The following is a 16,236-nucleotide window of genomic DNA, read 5'->3' as shown; positions in this document are numbered from 1 at the left end:
TGATTTGGGTGAAACTGCATTGGTTTATTTTGTTGACAGTGCAGTGGTATGCTGTTGGCTGATCAATAACAATTGCTTATCCCTTGGTTTTTGAGGGGCTGTTTAGAATGGAAGTTAAGGTAAGCTTTGGTTGTATGCAATGTTCCCTCAAATATTTTTCATCACTGAGCAAATGTACTGTTTACACTAAGGCTGACCCGCTTTGAGATATTTTTAACAGTGGTCAAGTACGCTACTGTGGCTATTTGATCATAATGTAGGCCTAACAGAGTGGCCTACCATCAAAAACAATGGAGAAAATGCATCCAATATCATTTTAACATGGAAATAGCTGTTATATCGTTCAGCCTACAGTAGCAGCCAATGTGTGGTATTCAATGTAGGCCTACAATCCATGAGACTTGAAAAAAAACATGCAGGGCTTGACATTACCCTGTTTATCCACTTGTCCTTCAGACAAGGAGTTGACTGAAAATGTTGTGTTGTTTGATGCAAGAAACCACTTTACAAAATAAAATGCATTATTATTCCCATACCATTATTACAGAGAATCAGACTAATTATGCTACCCTCTGCATATTGGCTACTTAGCTTATTCAAGCCTGTCTCAAAATACAACACTGCCCCTTTAAGACAAAATAAAATAAAGCTCTTTACCAGACTCGCTTTTCAAAGATGTCTAGAAATGCACATGTTTTGTGCTCTTGTAGGAAGCAATCACTCCCCCATTGCTGACTACAAATTATCTATAACTGGGCTAATAACTCACTAACTAGCAAAGGATATGAACAAATGTACAGATGTGGTCGCTAGCGCTCTCTTTGATCTCTAAACAAGTGCATCTACTCACGACCGCTGATGCTGTAAATACAGTCCAGTTCAAAGTGAATGGCAGATCCATACAATGGTCTATTTGCATATAGGCCTACTGCAGCTCTGATTGGTTATGGCACACCGGTCTGTGTAGAGTATGTGCCTGAGTCGTGCCTGTCAATGCAATAGAATCCTACTCCGATGTGTTCTGCTTACAACAAAATCTCTTGTATAGTTAGTTTCGCATACTAAGTCTTGCATAGATCATTTTGTTTCGATATGTTGCATTGAAAATGGCTAATATTGCGTTGATTCGATCACAGTTCCCACAGTAAAGGGAAACGTTGAAAGTGTTAACTAATGGGGAAAATTCTAGAAAGTTGAGTGAAGTTCAATCTTGTGTTTCTCTGCACGCGCTGATATTTCTTCTGCGCGGCAGTTCCGGGGGAGCTTACAGGGAACATTGGTTGTAGGCCTTCAGCATCAGTAAGATGTTTGCTTCACTAATAAGAGTTTTGACTGGGATAGGCCTAACTGTTGGGTCTTTCTCAGTCCCTACATACACACAGTGCTGCAAAGGATAGGCCCAATGTAAGACTCTTACATTACGATGCAGAAGATACTCAACCACTTAACTGACCACTGCTTGGTTAGCTTGTTTAATGCATGGCCAGGCAAAGCTTTATACAACCTCTGTGGTAGTTTGACCTTTATACTATGACGTAGAAACATCAATCCATACTATACAGACTCCGACCAAAAGAACATAGTGAAAATGGCACCGCATGGGTCCCATATCTTCTATGTGAGCTGTCCTGGGTCCAGACATGGCGTGCAAGCGTTTGTTGTGCACAGATTTAGAGAAGAATGACGAGAATTCCGGTATTCTTCTAGAGCAGCCAGCCGAATCTACACAACATGGGGAGACACGCAACATCGCTGCAGAGAATAACAACCGCCAGCCCCATCAATGGATACGGTATACTCTTTCCCGACCCGCACTCATTCAGACCTCTGTGTGTATGTCTCTCTCTCTCTCTCTCGCGCTCTTTCGCTCTCGCTCTCTATTTCTCCCTCTTGTGTTCTCTCTGGCCGTCTCACCCACTCTGATGTTCTTTCCCTCTCTCTCGCTCTCTCCAGCTAGTTCTCTCATTTGAAGAGGTAAACCAGTCCATTGTCTGGCCTGGAGTAGCTGCCTACCTTGAAAAGGGACGAATAGGCACGTATGACGCCAGCGATGATGTGCCCACATGTCCGTAAACTAGGTCACCAGCTTGGCCTTAGTAGGCTAGCCAATATGGAACTGGACCGTGTCTCCTGGGACTTTTTCCAACTGCTCCCTCGACGTCCCTCTCCATTCCCTCCTCCTACACCCCCCCACACACACACACACATAGACACACACACAAACATTTCATTTATTGTCAAGACTAGACACACAAATCTCCTCCTCCTCCCCCCTTTACTCACTCAAACATTGACCCACACCTCCCATGCAAACACTTCTGGTAAAATGCTCCAGACACTCAACTCGTGCATAGAGAGCGAACATGCATTGCGAGGTAATCTCATTGTCATCTGAATGATATTCCAGTCCTGCACAACAACATGTCTCTGTTGGCACATAACCTAAAGAAACGGCTAAAACTAGATCCCTACATATTGGTCGTGACGGGAAGAAGAAGAAAAAAGTGTTGGGAGGTTCTCTTCTGTTGTCCTACCAATCCAGTCAATTTAAAGGAGGAGTTAGGACGGAGTGTCGCTTTGTTATCGTCCAAAAGCGGAAGTTGCATCACATGCTCTCTTTCCATTTCCCCTGAAAACCGGAACATCCGGTTGTTGGGGACTGGACAGAGGCTAGTTGGCACATGGACCTATCCTGTGAGTGTCAGGGTCAGTGTGAATTCCTTTGGCATGGTGAGGATGTGTTGATGCTCACTGTGGGACTTTGGATCTCATCACCTGCTGTGATGTCTGCTGGGATGTCTCATGATTGGACATGATACAGGTTTTCTGCAGAGTCATTGGCATTGGTCGCATCTACATTTATAGCTCTGGGAAACTGAGAATTGGTACAATACAGGATTGTTGTCTGGTTACCATTCGTTAGGTGTTTTATTTTGCTTAGATTTATGAACTTGACCTGAACCTTTTGAAGGTGTTCTTTAATATGGATTGGCTTATGATATCAGAACATGAATAACAAATGTTGAATTGTCTCTGAGAAAAATGGTCCCGTGTGGCTCAGTTGGTAGAGATTGGCGCTTGCAACGCCAGGGTTGAGGGTTCAATTCCCACTGGGGAACCAATATGAACTAGTTTGAAATGCACTCACTACTGTAAGTCGACCTGGATAAGATTGTCTGCTAAAGTACTAAAATGCAATTTTTACTTTCACTTTCCTGCTATTGCTATTGGAGCCATAAATAGTTGCTATAATCATCCATTGAAAAGCAATCCTGACTTCCAGGATTCTTGCTGGATCACTCCTCCATTGACATCCTTACACAGTGGTTCCCTTACACACGTGGCATGCTGCAAGTAGAAACGCACCACACTAATATTAGACACAGCACACAGGAATTAACCCTCGGTTCAAAGGGGATTTGATGACATTGGGATTTAGTGTCATTAAAGCCAATGATTACCTGTAGCGTGTACCTTCTGTCAGTGCGAAAGTGTGACATGGAATCGCTTCCTCTTGCCTCGGACGCCGCCACACATTTACTCACATTCCCTATATTTATGTTATCCTTCCCCACACACATTATCAATTTATTTGCAATAATCTCTCCACCCTCTACTCTACTTTAATGGCCCCTATCACAAAATGACATTCTGACTTTCTTTACAATTACCACAGGGCTTAGGATGCAAGCCTCTCATTCCCAGCAGCTGGATCAAGCAGCAAAAGTTGCACAGATGAAAGCACACAGCAGTCACAGGTCACACTCCACCAGGTCTGAATGAATGAATTTGGTTGACTCACATATTTACTTAAATGGGTGTGGAAAGGAGACACTGGCTATCGGGTGTGTTGAAATGGGAGATGCTCGCAAATGTCTCAGTAGCGCTATACGTAGGCCTACGGTATCTTAACCCCCTATGTAGAGGCTGTCTGCTACTCCGCTTACTCTAAACATTTGCTTAGCGCGATGCTCTACAGAATGCTGGGTAAAGGGCCAGCTCGGCTCACAGTTTGGTGCCAGAATGTTCTCCACATAGGCTGTTAGGCCTCAGGTGGGCCTTAGGCCACCTCTGACATTCCAGTCTGCTGTGTGTTGATATACAAGCCCTCACAAGAGGAAATGTCATACTATTAGCCTCTGAAAACTAGCATTAGCTAAAGTAGCATTGGATAAAATATATGGGATGAATTATGCCTGCATATTTAGGTGAACAATGTAGAGCCTTGTATTGCAAAATATATTGCCTAGTGATTGCTTAATGCGATTTAGTAGGTCCTAAATCATCTTATCAACCCTTTTTGAGGGAACTTTATTTAGCATAACAGAATCATAAGATTGAGCCATTTGCTACAATTACCTCTCATTTTATTTGATTGTTGTAACAAGTCGGCTTTTAGGCCTGGTTGTAACACAGATCAAAACAACTCATTCCCATTGTTTGTTTAGTCTTCATGCTCTGTCTAGGTCAGTAGTTTTTCCTCTGTTGATGGTATCGGCTAGCCAGACTGACACTAATGCTAAAACAGAACCCATTGGAAATGAGAGAGTGGCTAAATAAGAAGAATCTCCACTTGCCACTGCCTTCTGTGGCGGTCTTCATTTTAGTATTTTATTGACATTCTCTTTTCTTCTGGATTTCAAGCATTAGCCAAGTCTAATTTTAATGTCAATAAAATGTAATCAATCAATGAATATGTGTTGCTTCTAGCGGACTATAATTACATACTCGTACTACATGTTTTTGAACCATCTCAACCATGAGGAGGATGTGTGTGTTCATGGTTCATCCAGAACTCCATTACAAGCTGTAATAGCTGGATCAATGAACCATTACCACCAGTGTATAGACATCGATCACCATCATGGCCCCCAATGTCCCAGTAAAGAAAATCTATGGGGCTGAGCTGAAACTCACTGAAGTGAATGTTGGAGTCATTTTGTTGTCTTCCAAACAAACTGGGCCCGTTTCCTGATAACGATGGAACTTAGGCATTCAAGAGTTTTAACAATGCATCTTTCTTACAGCGGCCAAAGATTTAACATGCGTTTCCCAAAACACCACGCAGAAAGAACGTTCGCTAAGTGCGTCGTTTGAACATGTGTCGATACTGATAGGATCGAAAGAAAGGGAGCGCTGAGCTCGGATCAGCTTTCTCCATTCAAGTATATTTTAACATTAGATTTATTTCACAGTACTGACGACGAATCAGCTCCTACAGAGATCGTACCACCTGCGGCTGCAAATAGAGCTCAATTGATTGAACATGAAATGTATTTCAATATGATTCAAATAGGCCTATAGCTTACTGTTTATATTTTAATGCAGTCATCTCGGTTTTCTTTTGAAGCATCATTTTATACTGTACGTTGCTTGTTTGTATCAATTGAAAAGAGATTGGCAACTTTGTATTTGTAGTCAACTTTCTTCTGAAGTTATCTGTGATTCTATGTTTAGTGGAGATCTCCTATGTATAAAGTGACACGGGAGGTGAAAAAATGATCAAACGGCGCACTTAGCTGTTCTATGAGTGGTCTGAGGCAGGTGTAGATTATGAGTCTTTTTACATTTTTACATTTTAGTCATTTAGCAGACGCTCTTATCCAGGCAACATTAATAACGATGGTTTTGGGAAACAGCTTTGAGATTTAACAATGCTCCTACGAATGTTCTAACGATTAACTTTTGGGAAACCAGGCCCTGGTTGGTTTTAGCTTTTACCATAAGTCTTCTGGTTAACAGCCAGTTAACCTACTTTGTCATCCATTTACTTACCTCAGCTGAACAGTCATTTTAATATTTTATTTTCCACTTCAATTACTTTAATGGAGGTTTGTTTTCTCAAAAACGGTCTCTTCTGCTTCCACAGGCGATGGCATGCCAAAGGAAAGCAGTCCGTTCATAAACAACACAGACAATGACAAAGGGAATCTATACGATGGGAAGAACATGGCCCTCTTTGAGGTAACTGTCAACATCCAACCGCCTTGATTTATATATAACGTTATCTGTGGTATTTCATTTGACCTTTGACCTAAGCTTTGACTTAGGTCTGTTGATCAGGGATTCAATGCTAAATGGAGTGGGACAAAAACTGTGTGGAAGGGGCTTTCTCTGTTATTTCTAACCAGTTTTCAAAGGCACTGTCTAATGCCATTTGGCTGCCCTAACCTCTCTGTGGTAGTGATCCATTATATTGAATCCTATGAATAACATGAATTATGGACTGTGAAATCTATTTCTACTTCTCTACTATAATTCGCTCCAGCAAAGCTTTTCTAATCTCCTTTGATTTCTGTACAGTTTCTAAATTCCTCTTGACCGTTTCACTCATCATTGCGCTTCTCAAGTTATTTCCCTGACCCTTATGCAGAGAGCTTGAAAGCTAAGAGGTGTTATGACACTTTTTGTGTTATGGTATTTTTTGTTCACAGGAAGAGATGGACAGCAACCCCATGGTATCCTCTCTGCTCAACAAGCTGGCTAACTACACCAACCTCACCCAGGGGGTCAAAGAGCACGAGGAGGCAGACGACGACGAGGGGCCAGCCAAGACTAAGAAACCAGTCAAGGTAAGCCTGTCGTCTCCACATTGTGTGGACAATTACGTTTTTTAATTATTTTCTTACGACATCAGATCCACGTAGTGACACAAGCCACTTCCATGCACATCCGACTCCTACTGCCTGATATAGGTGATAATGACAAAGCAAATGTAATCCTCTCAACGTGGGGACTTTGTGTGTGTTCTGAAGTGTGGAGGAAATAGCTTGGTTTAGACTGTTGGTACTGTAAATGGGACAGCCTATGGTTTCAAGTCTATAAAATGTCTTCAATTGGTTAGTGTATCCCATCATACGTATTTTCTCCTGATTTTTTGTACCCTTTTAAAAACTGCTGAATTAATGATTGCAGAACAGGGTCTTTGACCAGAGCAAACATTCAGTGTGCAACACGTGTGCAGCACAAAGGACATGCAAACATTCTCACTTGGTTTGTCTGCATGCGTTACACTGTGATTGATCAGTGTTGCCTTTATACTTACTAACCCAACTGCTACTATCTATCCTAGAATATGGTGACATCATGTATCAAAACACAAATAAGACCTTACTTTGCGAATTAGATGTTATTTATAACAATCTTTGCAGATTCATTATTGGATGCCATTATAAGACATCATTGCACAAAATATGAATCACTAAATTGTCTGTTACTCCCAAACAGAAGACATTTTTTTTATGTATCAACTTAAATTTCCCTGTATATATTAAGAAACACCTAACTTTACAAGACTCACACGACTCCTTTTGACAACAGCAGCAATTACAAATTCAAAAGTTACATCATGAGGTTGGAGTAAGATCTTTCAGATACAAAGGCCCAACCGGAATTATTTACCTATAGAAATCAGGGCATTACAATCACACAGTGAATTTAAGAAAGGTTTTTTTCAAATGTTAAGAACAAACTGTTTGTGTTTTTAACTAATAGAAACATAATGTGCCGATATTTGTAAATAAAAATGTATGTACAGTGACTTCTGATATTATTCATACTCCTTGACTTATTCCATATTTTGTTGTGTAACAGCCGGAATTCAAAATGGATGAAATATTTTTGTATTTGACCCATCTACACACAATACCCCATAATGACAAAGTAAAAACATGTTTTTAGAAATTGTTTACATAATTATTCACACCCCTGAGTCAATACTTTGTTAGAAGCACCTTTGGCGGTAATTGGTGTCTTTTTGGGTACACCTGGATTGTACAATATTTGTCCATTATTCTTTAACAAAAATTATTCAAGTTCTGTCAAGTTGATTGTTGATCATTGCTAGACAGCCATTTTCAAGTCTTGCCATAGATTTAAGTCAAAACTGTAACTAGGCCACTCAGGAACATTCAATGTCCTCTTGGTAAGCAGTGACAGTGTAAATTGGGCCTTGTGTTTTAGGTTATTGTCCTGCTGAAAGGTGAATTTGTCTCCCAGTGTCTGTTGGAAAGAAGACTGAACCAGGTTTTCCTCTAGGATTTTGCCTGTACTTATAGCTGTATTTCATTTATTTTTATCCCAAAAAAAACTCCCTAGTCCTTAACGATTACAAGCATACCGATAACATGATGCAGCCACCACCATGCTTGAAAATATGAAGAGTGATACTCAGTGATGTGTTGTGTTGGATTAGCTCCTAACATAACACTTTGTATTCAGGACATAAAGTTAATTTCTTTGCCACATGTTTTTGCACTTTTACTTAAGTGCCTTGCTGCAAACATGATGTATTCTGTACAGGTTATTCTGTACAGGCTTCTTTTCACTCTGTCATTTAGGTTAGTATTGTGGAGTAACTACAATGTCAGTTTTCTCATATCACAACCATTAAACTCTGTAACTGTTTTAAAATCACCATTGGCCTCATGGTGAAATCCCTGAGCATTTTCCTTCCTCTCCGGCAACTGAGTTAGGAAGGACGCCTGTATCTTTGAAGTGACTGTGTGTATTGATACACCATCCAAAGCCTAATAAATAATTTCACCATGCTCAAAGGGATATTCTACAACGGGTTGGTCTAAGCCATACTAAAAAAAAACTGTTTAGAACAGGTAAGCCTATGATGCAAAAATTGGAATCATGTTTTCTGTTCCATCTGAGAAATCTCTGCTTATCCACTGTCCCATCAGCCTAGCCAGCCAATGCATTAACTTGATCTTCACTGTAAAAGGCATCTAGACATTATTTCCCCTTGATACATTTATCAAAATAACGTTTTTTATTTATTGGTAACCCATTATAGAAAAGCAATTGCACACTCGGCTCCGCCTCGTACCTATGACCGCAACACAGCCATGCAAAAAAAGTTCATTAGCACGCTTTCTCGTGTACAATTGCTTTATTCAGTGTCTGCTTTTTTTATTTTTTACACATCTACCAATCAGTGCCCTTCTTTCAGAGGCATTGAAAAACCTCCATGATCTTTGTGGTTGAATCTGTGCTTGAAATTCACTGCTTGACTGAGTCATTCAGAAATCATGTTAAACACTATTATTGAACACATAACCCATGCAGAGTCCATGTAACTTATTATGTGATTTGTTAAGCACATTTTTACTCCTGAACTTATTTACGCTTACCATAACAAAGGGGTTGAATACTTATGGACTCAAGACATTTCAGCATTTAATTTTGTATTAATTTAAGAAATGTTCTACAAACAAAATTCCACTTTGACATTATGGGGTATTGTGTGTAGATCAGGGACACATAATCAAAATGTAATCAATTTTAAATACAGGCTGTAACACAACAAAATGTGGAATAAGTCAAGGGGTGTGAACACTTTCTGAAGGTACCCTATGTCTGTATTACAGGTACTTAGTTTTATTAGTTGCATTAGTAGTTGTAGCATTTGTTTTTATTAGTTGTATTAGTAGTTGTACAACAACTTTTTTATGCTGTTAATGTAAGTTTTTTATCATTATCATTATTTCATTGTTATTATTATTAGACAGTAGTTGCCATATTTTTATTGTTACAAAGTATTTTAAAATTTAAATTTTTGGACACTCTTGAAAATGAGATGGTGCATCTCAAGAGATATCATCCTGCAAAATGTCAAATAAATAAATAAATACTTGTTATGCTCCAAGAAAGTCACCCTCCCATAAAGAAATCAAACCACTCTGGCCACCACAACGACATCAAAAACACATTCTTGTCATATTTCTCACAGACAGTTGTTTTCTTCAGGAAATGTGGTCAAAATAGCAAGAATTGAATGCAGGTCGGCGTCCAAAGTGGAACCCTATTTCCTATATAGTGCACTACTTTTAACCAGAGCTCTGGTCAAAAGTAGTACACTATATGAGATAGGCTTTCATTTTGGACACATCCCAGGTCTGGGTGTTGTGTAATAGGCTGAGCAGAGCACCTCCTCCTGAGACAGTGTGATAGTTGAAGGGGCCTGTGGTCCCATGGGGTAAAAAAGCATGATTGATAATCATTAATGCAATCTCTTTTTCTACTGGGCTGAATTTATCTGGTGTTCTGTTTATCTGGTGTTCTGTTTATCTGGTGTTCTGTTGCTTTATCTGGTGTTCTGTTGCTTTATCTGGTGTTCTGTTTATCTGGTGTTCTGTTGCTTTATCTGGTGCTGTCCTTTAAAGGGGCAATCTACAGTTTGAACAATAACAAAGTGGAGTCCCTGCCACTGATTTGCTGAACAGCGGAAGGATGGGGCTGGAGAAATATAACCACTCTCAAACTCATGGACTGACCATCCATGATATAAAAATTATAGTTTTAACCATGTTTTGAGCTACAGTGGGGAGAACAAGTTTTTGATACACTGCCGATTTTGCAGGTTTTCCTACTTACAAAGCATGTAGAGGTCTGTAATTTTTATCATAGGTATACTTCAACTGTGAGAGACAGAATCTAAAACAACAATCCAGAAAATCACATTGTATGATTTTTAAGTAATTAATTTGCATTTTATTGCATGACATAAGTATTTGATACATCAGAAAAGCATAACTTAATATTTGGTACAGAAACCTTTGTTTGCAATTACAGAGATCATACGTTTCCTGTAGGTCTTGACCAGGTTTGCACACACTGCAGCAGGGATTTTGGCCCACTCCTCAAATCAAATCAAATCAAATCAAATTTTATTGGTCACATGCGCCGAATACAACAGGTGCAGACATTACAGTGAAATGCTTACTTACAGCCCTTAACCAACAGTGCATTTATTTTAAACAAAAAAGTAAGAATAAAACAACAACAAAAAAGTGTTGAGAAAAAAAGAGCAGAAGTAAAATAAAGTGACAGTAGGGAGGCTATATATACAGTAAAATAAAGTGACAGTAGGGAGGCTATATATATCTCCTCCATGCAGACCTTCTCCAGATCCTTCAGGTTTCGGGGCTGTCGCTGGGCAATACAGACTTTCAGCTCCCTCCAAAGATGTTCTATTGGGTTCAGGTCTGGAGACTGGCTAGGCCACTCCAGGACCTTGAGATACTTCTTACGGAGCCACTCCTTAGTTGCCCTGGCTGTGTGTTTCGGGTAGTTGTCATGCTGGAAGACCCAGCCACGACCCATCTTCATTGCTCTTACTGAGGGAAGGAGGTTGTTGGCCAAGATCTCGTGATACATGGCCCCATCCATCCTCCCCTCAATACGGTGCAGTCGTCCTGTCCCCTTTGCAGAAAAGCATCCCCAAATAATTATGTTTCCACCTCCATGCTCCACGGTTGGGATGGTGTTCTTGGGGTTGTACTCATCCTTAAACACGGCGAGTGGAGTTTAGACCAAAAAGCTCTATTTTTGTCTCATCAGACCACATGACCTTCTCCCATTCCTCCTCTGGATCATCCAGATGGTCATTGGCAAACTTCAGACGGGCCTGGACATGCGCTGGCTTGAGCAGGGGGACCTTGCGTGCACTGCAGGATTTTAATCCATGACGGCGTAGTGTGTTACTAATGGTTTTCTTTGAGACTGTGGTCCCAGCTCTCTTCAGGTCATTGACCAGGTCCTGCCGTGTAGTTCTGGGCTGATCCCTCACCTTCCTCATGATCATTGATGCCCCACGAGGTGAGATCTTGCATGGAGCCCCAGACCGAGGGTGATTGACCATCATCTTTAACTTCTTCCATTTTCTAATAATTGCACCAACAGTTGTTGCCTTCTCACCAAGCTGCTTGCCTATTGTCCTGTAGCCCATCCCAGCCTTGTGCAGGTCTACAATTTTATCCCTGATATCCTTACACAGCTCTCTGGTCTTGGCCATTGTGGAGAGGTTGGAGTCTGTTTGATTGAGTGTGTGGACAGGTGTCTTTTATACAGGTAACGAGTTCAAACAGGTGCAGTTAATACAGGTAATGAGTGGAGAACAGGAGGGCTTCTTAAAGAAAAACTAACAGGTCTGTGAGAGCCGGAATTCTTACTGGTTGGTAGGTGATCAAATACTTATGTCATGCAATAAAATGCAAATTAATTACTTAAAAATCATACAATGTGATTTTCTGGATTTTTGTTTTAGATTCCGTCTCTCACAGTTGAAGTGTGCCTATGATAAAAATTACAGACATCTACATGCTTTGTAAGTAGGAAAACCAGCAAAATCGGCAGTGTATCAAATACTTGTTCTCCCCACTGTATACAGTGTTTGTTTACATTTACATTGTTTGCAAACAAATGCTTATATTTTGATTTCTGATGGGGTGCGACAGTTGAACTAAGCTCATGAAGCATCTATAAGTTATATTCTTCAAGAATCAATGGGAATTTATCATTAATTTAAAAGTTTTAAAAAATGATGTTTAAGAAAAGCCTCATTCTCTTACATGGGTCTGACACAATCCAGCCGTTTATACTTTCTCTCCCAGAGTTACAGCCTGGAGGAACCTTTTATTAAGTTGTTCTTCCAAGCCTGTTTGCTGCAAAAAAATCTAAAGAAAATACCCACACTGTTTTCCAAGTGGTGCAATTTCACAGTAACCACAGCCCCTGTCCCATACCAATTGCCCCATCATGTTTTCTGCACGGAGACCAGATGCGGATGAGCATTTCTGATTGGTCCTAGAGTGCCAAGGATGGAGTGAAAATGACACCCCTGGCTTGTCCGGTTCTCCACTCTCAGACCGGGATCAGTGGGACTTTCCTTTAGGTTTAGATTGAGAGATGGTCAAAAAGGCAGCCACCCCTTTGAAGAAATAGGGGAGGGTACTCTACTGGGATATTCGGGTACATTTCTGTTTCTTTTAATAATCGCGGTGCCCCCTCCTTTTTTTGAGCTGTTGCGAAACTTCTCTTTTGATGGAATGGATCTGTGAGGGGGATGCCTCTGATGAAAGTTCTGGAAAGTTCCATCGCGGTGCAGGGTAGGACTGTTTACTTCGCTGTACATTTTCCAGGAGGCGATAAGGTCAAGCTATTGATTATACCCTGAGAATGGGGCATTTTCCTCAAGCAACAATGCTTGTACTGTATCTCCATGACTCCTTGGTATATTTTTTACCTTGAATGAATGTATTTCTTGTATTTATCAAAAAACACATTTATTGGTGGGGTATTTGATTTCGATTGCCATCTTTGGCAAACAAGGATTTAGTTCAATGTATCATACAAACGTGTTATTAAGCGACTGGCCAAGGCAATGGTGTCATATAAGGCACCAGACCAGACAATAATATTTAATGGTTAAAGAAAAAACTATTTTCCGATGCTTTTCACTCCTTGTGCATTTTGTCCTAATAGTGGGTCTGAGCAATATTATAGTTGTGTGGTACACTATGGTGGTGGATGGGATTACCCCCATATCAAAGTGTCATGACAGATAATGAAAAGCAATATCTTAAATGTAATCCATTATAAATACTAGTTGAATATGATTAATATAGTGAAACTGTTCTCCTTTACCTGTCGTCACCCTGCCCTCTCCCTCCTCAGAGTCCTGCGTTGGGCACGTTAATCGGGGTGTACCTGCCCTGTCTGCAGAACATCCTGGGGGTCATCCTGTTCCTGCGCCTCACCTGGATCGTGGGCACCGCCGGCATCATGGAGTCCCTGGCCATTGTGGTTATGACCTGTTCCTGTGTAAGTAATATAATAATATTATTATTTATCCAAAGCGACCTAGTCATGCGTGCATACGTTTTATAAATAGGTAGCCCTGGGAATCGAACCCACTATCTTGGCATTGCAAGCGCCATGCTCTACCAACTGAGCTACAGAGGACCACTACCTAACCAGAGTCTGAAGACTATGTTAGGTTGAACAAAGACCCACACATGATCGGAGACTCCCATCCCTTTTAACACTATAGACCAAATTTTGACAGTGATACCAGAATCTGTCCACTAAAATAAGACCATGAAGTGAGGAATGTTTGTATGGAGGTCAATGAGAGCGTGTCGAATTTGGTCAACAAAAAATGTAATTGGTATTTTGCTACTTGAGGCTTATTTGAAGTTCCGGAATGGTTAGGATGTTACAAATGCACTGATATAAATAGATGCACGTGGCATTTCGGCAACTTTTATATCGGAGTTGTGCCTGTTGTTCACACGCGTATCTGACCTCTCATTCGCTAGAATGGTCCCACCTGATCTAGCCTCCTCTTGCCTGCCTTCCATCTTTGAGGACATGTATTTCCATTGTTCAAGTGGTCACTTGACCATCTTGTCAATATAATAGATCATCTTAGGTGATACTAATAGAGGGATTTATTTATTTCAAAATCTCTCTTTGAACAACATCCTTGAAGGCTGTGGTCATTGATGTGAATACTAACAGTATGTATATAATAGACTGTGCAGACAATGCCATCAAAATCTGCTATATTACCAACTAATTTTGAATTAGGGGGGTGGTGTTGTATGAGTGTGAGAAAAAGAATGAAAGGGGGGTAGTGTGAGAAAGAGAGCGGGAGAAAGATTGACAGTGAGAGTAGGTGTGTGATTCAGTCAGTCCTGGTCACTGATCCTCCTATATTTAGCTGTGGAGCTCGACTTAGAGGGACGTAGAGCTCCCGCTACTGATGACACCTGGCAGCTTGATGTCTAATCCCCCTCTCTGTCACCCCTTGCCACAAGCCTCTCTGACACACAGGGGTCTGGCTATATTTATAAACCCAGCCCCCTCAGACAATGGCTTCTCAAAGCTTTGGTGCGGAGGGAAAGAGAAAGGCTAGACACAAGATTGAGCCCTTCCTGTCTTTGCGCTATCGGAGGGAATAACTCCCCTCCTCGCCCATCGGCTTAAGAGCAGTGAACAATAGAAGCCACGCGACTCCCAGTGTGTTACCTAATGACTGTAATGGATTGAGCAGCTTTAGGCTGTGTGTGTGTGTGTGTGTGTGTGTGTGTGTGTGTGTGTGTGTGCACGTCACAAGTCTGTTGCTGCATCTATGTCATTTCAAGAGCCACTGCTCGTCAAAATGTGTCGACATGATCACTAAAGTAATAGTAGGCTTTAATGGTGATCGGCATAAAGTTTAGCAGTTGTGTGAACCAATATTTTTTGGGACATGTGGAAGACGAGTTCACACAACTAAGAAGAAATGCATTCTGTCCTCTAGTAGTAATAATGAAGAAAGTGTATGTCAGTAAAGAATTGAAAGAATAGCCTACTTGTGCAGGAGAGGTGAGCCTGTGTACAAAGCTCACCTATTCGATGCAATCAGAAATACATAAAGAAACTTCATTTACTGAGTTTAAGGTTGTTGTACACACATCTGCCCATAGGAGAACCCTTTTTGGTTCCAAGGAGAACCCTCTGTGGAAAGGGTTCTACATGGAACCCAAAAGGGTTCTACCTGAAACCAAAAAGGGTTCTTCAAAGGGTTATCCTATGGGGACAGCCAAATAACCCTTTTAGGTTCTAGATGGTACTGAAACCAAAAGGGTTCTTCAAAGAGTTCTCCTATGGGGGACAGCCGAAGAACCCTTTTAGGTTCTAGATGGTACCTTTTTTCCTAAGAGTGTAATTTGTGTCTACATAGATACACACATTCATCCTATTCACTTCCACCTGGCTAGACATAGACGCTGGACAGCACTTTCCATTTCACACATTCCACATAACAGACACCAATGTAGCCTTCTGTTGAACGCTGCTTCCATTCAAATGGATAAGCTGCCTTTAGGGGGTAAATTGCCAGCTAATTGGCTTTTCTCCAGTTCAGCACATGGCCTGAAAGCAAAGCAGGAAGCAGGAAGCAGGAAGCAGGGGACAGAGATTTATTTTGGTCAATCATTGCCACCCGTGTCAGCTCAAGGGCAGGAGGAGTGTTATGTAACCACCAACCAGCCAGATGCAAATATCCTTGAAACCCATTAAACCCTCCCAAAACATTGACCGATTTCACGGAAAAGGGGCTCATATCAATTAACCAGCCGCCCACGATTGTGTTTCCAAAGATTTATAAGCCATATCTGAGTCGTTTAGCCACTAAATATGGGATAAGCTCCCCTTTGATTATTTTTGTGTAGATTCCATGAGTTTTAGATTAAAAAATCCTGCCCCTGCTGAACCTAATCTAATATTTTGAGATTTTTTCCCTCTTTGCAGACAATGCTGACCGCCATATCAATGAGTGCCATTGCTACGAATGGTGTGGTTCCAGGTAGGCTTCCAACATGGATAATGGTACATTTCTACTTTTTCAAAATAGAATTGAGCTGCCCTATAATTTCCTTCACCTCAAGACATTACATTGAA

General features: G+C 40.9%; 1 protein-coding gene across 6 annotated transcripts in view; it reads left to right on the top strand.

Moving 5' to 3' along the window:
- The window catches only part of slc12a7b (solute carrier family 12 member 7b), a 78,091-nt gene that overhangs the window by 41,821 nt on the left and 20,034 nt on the right, over positions 1-16,236 (top strand). For all 6 annotated transcript variants that reach the window (XM_045221511.1, XM_041879806.2, XM_041879804.2 and 3 more), the window contains exons 2-5: positions 5,870-5,964; positions 6,435-6,572; positions 13,465-13,611; positions 16,087-16,141. In XM_045221511.1, the coding sequence (XP_045077446.1) occupies positions 5,870-5,964; positions 6,435-6,572; positions 13,465-13,611; positions 16,087-16,141 (435 nt within the window). The remainder of the gene's footprint in view (positions 1-5,869; positions 5,965-6,434; positions 6,573-13,464; positions 13,612-16,086; positions 16,142-16,236) is intronic.

Source organism: Coregonus clupeaformis, chromosome 7 (genome assembly GCF_020615455.1).
Source record: "Coregonus clupeaformis isolate EN_2021a chromosome 7, ASM2061545v1, whole genome shotgun sequence".
NCBI classification, from domain to species: Eukaryota; Metazoa; Chordata; class Actinopteri; order Salmoniformes; family Salmonidae; genus Coregonus; species Coregonus clupeaformis.
Note: the sequence above shows the minus strand (reverse complement) of the source record. Positions and strands in the feature narration are given on the sequence as shown.